At 39.7% G+C, this 6,000-nt stretch overlaps 1 protein-coding gene across 1 annotated transcript in view; it reads right to left on the minus strand.

Moving 5' to 3' along the window:
* LOC126292137 (nuclear RNA export factor 1-like) overlaps positions 1–5,521 on the minus strand; it is a 147,347-nt gene extending 141,826 nt beyond the window's left edge. Inside the window, exons 1-3 of the mRNA XM_049985974.1 lie at positions 4,990–5,521; positions 4,804–4,901; positions 390–616 (exon numbers count right to left, since the gene is read on the minus strand). Of these exons, the coding sequence (XP_049841931.1) occupies positions 390–616; positions 4,804–4,901; positions 4,990–5,063 (399 nt within the window). The 5' untranslated portion in view covers positions 5,064–5,521. The remainder of the gene's footprint in view (positions 1–389; positions 617–4,803; positions 4,902–4,989) is intronic.
* Between the last annotated feature and the right edge of the window lie 479 nt (positions 5,522–6,000).

The raw sequence follows: 6,000 nt of genomic DNA on the forward strand, positions 1-6,000 counted from the left end.
AATCTCTCCAAGTGCTTTAATCAGTTCTTCAGTCAATTCATCTCATACAATAGTTTGCCATTTTCCAGTTTAGATAATGCAATCTATACCTCAAACTGTAACATGTTGCACACTTTAATTCTATTAAAACTCACTTTATACATATTTGAAAACTGAAAGGTCATACACTATCATCACCCATCATCAATATCACTAATGCAGTTTTGTTACAAAAAAGGATAAAAAATATATAGACCGATTACAGTTTTAGCACATAGTTCAGGTTCTTCAAATTTTAGAATGGCAGCTGCTGTTGCCAGTCGGAGTGCTACACTACCAGTCTTGTTACTTTATTTACTGACTTGGAATGTCACTCTGCATGCAGTACGATGCACAAGTGTGTTACTTACGGTAACTTTATGCCAGAGATCAGGTGAGGTATCTGACAGAATACTGGGTTGCGTAGTGAGTAGCTCGGCTGCATTCGTAGTGTTCACCTCTATCACTTCATTTGTACTCTCCACTTCTGTCACTTCTTTAGTAAGGTCCACAACTATTGCTTCATTTGTTTGTTTCACATTTAGCACTTCATCCGTAGGGTCCACTTCTATCGCTTCCTTTGGGGTAGCTGTACTTCCTAAAAAATAAAATTGTAGCACTTAGCAATTTATTTAGTGCATGACAATCATATGAAATTCACATAAAACGATGTGCCCAGTGGCACAGAACACCTACAACATACAGTGGTGTCAAAAAGTTGCACATAACTGGATGAGGAAACTGAAAAGACGGCAGGAAGGAAGAATGAAGTTTAAGATTCCTCTGATGACAAGGCCATTAGAGAATCAAAAGGATTAGGGAAGGACAGTTCTCATATCCACGGATAAGAAGTCAAGTTTTGACTTTATTAAACAAAATGCTATCAAAAGATAGGACTCTAGGCTCAATCGGAAAAGTAGGCCTAGAACCACACCGTCACACCAAAGCACAGATAACATAAGACCCGCAATCAGTTGGAACGAGAAAGATGTATTAGAATGTTTAGCAAATAGGGGAGTCACTGTTATCTGCCACATTTGTTGTGTTTAGGCAGTTGGTATGAACACTGCTAATATGTCAAGATAAAAACATTGAAAGAACATAACAAGCATATGAGGTTAATTACTTTTTATCACTCTGAAAAGAAAGTTTTTAATTTGTTGGCAGGTTCATGCTGCAGTCCTGTTACACACTTAAATCAATACGCCACAAAATCGTTGCATGGCAAAAGAGGAGCCAAAACATAATTGCGCAGACTGCCGGTATAGTGGAGTAACATGCAGTAATTTGTTTTCTGCGTTTGAAGAACAATGCTGCAACAGTCCATGGTGAGACCTGGAGCCACATCATATGTCACATGGGTCAGGTGGCACAGAAACTTTTGATGTGGTCAGACAAGTATGAATGGCAAAGAACGAAGTGGCACAGCATCTCTCTGTGAAGAACTGGGAATCACACGAGAAATGGAGGAGTTGACACTTGAAGACCTGCGTATCGGAATCGAGGCTGTAGAGGAATAAGTGTAAATCAGTAACAGATTGAGTTTCAACATTTCTGATGATATTTCGTACAAACATTTCATTACCCTCTGGGGTCCACAACTACTTACTTCTGACAAACCGAGGCAGCTGTGTCGGGCCAATCTGCACGACTTCTTGGCTGTCTAATAACCACTGATATAACAACGAAAACAACCAATTGTCAACAAAATTATTTAATTGGATAGATAAAAAATCTACTCACCAAGCGGCGGCACGACATACCCATAAAAGACGGTTGTAATTGGTAAGCTTTCCAATCCAGTGGTTCCTTCTCCAAGCAGAAAGGTTGAAAGGGGAGGAAGAGGGATGGACTGAAGAGATGTATAAAAAGGCGTAGCTTTCAGGAAAGTCACCCAGAACTGCGGGTCAGGGGAGACCTACCGTAAGGTATGAGACGGAAAGACTAATTGTTGGGGACTGCATTGGACGAGATTTAAAAACCTAAGAGCTTAAAGGTGGACGACAGGATAATATGCACACAGAGATTACTGCTAAAATCATGCATAAAAGATAATAATGACAAGCTAAGTGCATTGTATGTAACAGAGTTGGGAGGGGGATGGTGTAAAACAGATGGGAAAGACAATGAAAGATGTAGGTAACTAAAACAGAGTGATGCAAAGTGTAGTTACAGTGAAGAAATGCTAAGACAGAAGAAATTAACATAAATTAAGGCCAGGTGGGTGGCAAGAGCCAAGGACATGTCATAGTGCTGGTTGCCACCTGTGGGTCTCTGAGAAACTTGGGGAAGAATCCGGGTGGCACTTATGCTGAAACAGGCAATGATGTCACAAATGTCATGTCATAGCGCATTCTCTGCAACAGGACATTTCAGGTTGATAGTACGTGCCCTCTGCCTATGCTCACTAAACCGAATTGATAATTTGGTGGTAATCGTGTTGATGTAGAAGGCCGAACAGTGTTTACATAACAGCTGGTATATGACATGTCGTTTCACAGGTGGCTCTCCCTTTGACAGTATGTTTTGCCAGTTACAGTACTGCTATAAGTAGTGGCAGGAGGGTGAATATGGCAAGTCTTGCAGTGGGGACGAGCACAGGCGTAGGAGCCACAGGGAAGGAAGATGGGTGCAGAAGGAGTAACAGAAAGCTATTTTATGTGTGGTATACAAAATTTCAGACAGAATGGATCTCATTTCAGGGCATTCTTGGTCCTGGTGAAGTAGCTGATTAACACGTATTCCACACCAGTATAATACTGAGTCACCAATGGTGTGGTCCAAAGTTGGTTTTTGGAGGGATCAGCAGTACCATAATTGGATGTGATGGCCCAGGAAATCTGCTCTTTAACTAAGAGTTGGGGTAATTATGTGCAGTGAAGCCTGTGGTGAGCTTATCTGCCAACCACATGGTATTTCTCCCACAATAATTTGTGATGCACTCATACACACTGTGCTCACTTTACTGGCCTACATAATGAGGACACTTTCCAGTCAATCTTTCAGTCTCACTCAAAAGATGTCTTAATGAAACATTAGCAGCAGACATAGTTTCATTATAGCTAAAGTCCCACAACTTACTGGGTCAATGACATGATCCTTCGGCTAGCAACATACACTTTCAGAAACTGAGCACATTTTCCACCCTTCCTTATTAACAGTCATCGGGAACAAGAAATATTATCCATGCTACCCTTCGTCCTCTCAATAGATGGGCCACTTTCAGGCTGACATTTGTGGAACCTATCCCTTCTTTCTCACCTTGCACAACCTGTCCATCTTTTCTCCCTGAAGAAGGAACTGTCAGTTACAGAAGCTAAAATAGTTTTTCAACTTTTGTATGCATCTGTCAGAAGTCCACCCCAATAGCTGAGTGATCACCTTTAATCTGTACTGAGCTCAGACGACAAATAAAGGGTACGACATCCCATACTGCTACAACTCTAAGCCAAGTGCATCAGTCATAGGAGCTGGCGAGCAGTGGCAAGCGAGTCTCTTGGAAACTCGTGACAAGGTGTTTTCAGTGTGAGAACAAGCTGGAAAATGTGCTGCCAGGCAACTATGTAGCTCATGGTAGCATTGGTAATAAGTGGCTAATTATGTTCTTGTTTGATAAATAATGTCACAGAGACCTTAAAAACAGGGTGCAACTATTAGTTTAAAAATGTCAGAAATATAATGGCTGCAGTCAAAATTACCACTAATTGGTAAAAGAGGTGGTCATTCTGTGTTTCCAGTAGCACAACATACCACAATTTCAGGCACTGAGCTTGACAAATGCGATCATTTACTGTCAATTCTCCTTAGAGAGTAACAGGTACAGCAAAAAGAGAAATTGCTAATGAGTGGGTCCAGCACATACAGAGATAGCTCACACTGCATTGTAGTAAACTGACTAATCATACATCACTCAACAATAATACATGAATGACTAATTAGTATAATATACTGAATTGTGATTCCAAGTCAGGTAGCCTAATTTTAGAGATGTTCACTCAACTATCACATATAATGTTCAAAATTCATGTACGTATTTGATAAACAGCCAATGGAAGACATAAGACTTTTTAGCCCAGCAAATGAACCAATGAACAAATCAGTTCAGCAAAAGTTGTGGTTGACCTGACATGTGGAAATCTGTAACAAATAGACTCCCGTTACAATTTAACCTTTTGATGAAGTTGCGTAGACAGAAGGACATGCGAAATTGAACAGCAGTTTGAGTTCTCTTTGAGTTCCCCTTACTGAACTTCAGAGGGTCAGTAAATGCTAACACAGTCATGCACAAGGCTTTGTAAAAGTTGTGTCGGGTATATCCTTGCTTTTTTGTGGTTTATGAATCATACAAAGGCCTATACATGATATGAATCAAAATACAATGTGACTTTTCCCCAGAGTTTTAGCTTTTGTAACAAAAAGTTCGCTAGGGCTACACATGGCAACGTATGTTAAACACTGCACAAATATTAACATCACGCTAGAGATGCACCAGTCACCACAACCTTTAATTCGCGTTCACAATCGTTCGCTTCGCCAGTTAGAACAAAACTTTCGCCTTTGAACTTAACCTAAACCCAAGACTATACTACAGAAAAGTCTAATACTAGAAAATATAGAAATAGCAGACGTAGGCCTAGGTGTAGAAATTTACTTAATATAAATGAGTTCACTATATACAATAAAAGATTCGTTTGCATTGTAATTCAAATACGGTCTGTTCAGCACTCCATCTGCAATTACCTGCTCCTGCAGATGTACTAGCCACAGTAGCTGAAGAATTCTTACCAGACAATGTGTGACACGACTCTGATGCCAGTTGCTGAGTACTTCTCACATAGGGCTGTGGTTTCCGCTTTAAATATGTCTGCTGTTTCGGTTGCTGGCTGCAACACAGATAGATCATGAGTTGTTTTCAAATCGTCGGCGGTGATGAATCACGTTAATAAGTGTTTTTTAATAACTTTTACGTACTTAAAATCAGCGCTGACAGGGTTAAATCCTTTCGGGCCTGTACGCTTCCTCGCCCTTATCCTCTTCCTCCCCATTCTCACTTCAGTATAATGTCCTACTATAAATCTGTTTCCCGTCACATTCTCATTATTTTCTAGATAAAACCACTACACAAACACTTTTAGCGTGAATTTTACAAATCACCCATACACTATTACAATAGCGAACTGATATCTTTCCTCGGTCAACGTGCAAAGCTCAATTAACAGCAAAATATTTCCTGTACCCTCTTTACATACTGAATCCTGATCATCGAGTGATGTGTTGTCACCGATTTGTTTACACACAAAACATCGTGCACCAGAACAATTGCCGTCTGCTAAGAGCCACGTAAAGGCCAAAGATTTTCTGGTTTATTATTTTTTTATTTGCTTATTTCACTTTGGATACACACCATTCAATTATTTATATGTAATAAATAATGCTTTGTACACTTCTGAAAAATCTAGTACAATCTGTGTGCTCATTATAGTTTATTATCGACATTTATATCTTGATTGTGCCCACTACGAAGCACTGCAACTACTTGTATCGACAGAAAAAATCGATTGTAATAAATCCCTGCTTGTTGTACAATCGATAAGTTCTTATAGATTGCTATGGTAATATCGGCCCCAAAATTAAATACCGCAACATTTTCGGCAAGGTTTTGGTTTGGTGTTTCACGAGGATGACACGGTGCTCGTATGGTCCCGATGGGCCACTTGTGGCCTGAAGATGGAGTGCTTTGTGTTTCACAGAAGTGTGACAGCATTTAATAGACACGCGCTGCATCTGATTTAAAAAGGCATTTAAACACAAAAATGATGAAGTAATCTATATAAAGTACATATTTTTGGAAGCAGGAAGAATCACAGAACTCCATTAAACTAAAAATAAAATATCCCTTTTTTATTCCTGATGACGTCTAGGTTCCCTTAGAAACCTTTCCCAAATTTTAAAAGATTTATCAGAACCAGCGTTTAAACAAAC

The sequence above is a fragment of the Schistocerca gregaria genome, chromosome 9 (assembly GCF_023897955.1).
Source record: "Schistocerca gregaria isolate iqSchGreg1 chromosome 9, iqSchGreg1.2, whole genome shotgun sequence".
NCBI lineage: Eukaryota > Metazoa > Arthropoda > Insecta > Orthoptera > Acrididae > Schistocerca > Schistocerca gregaria.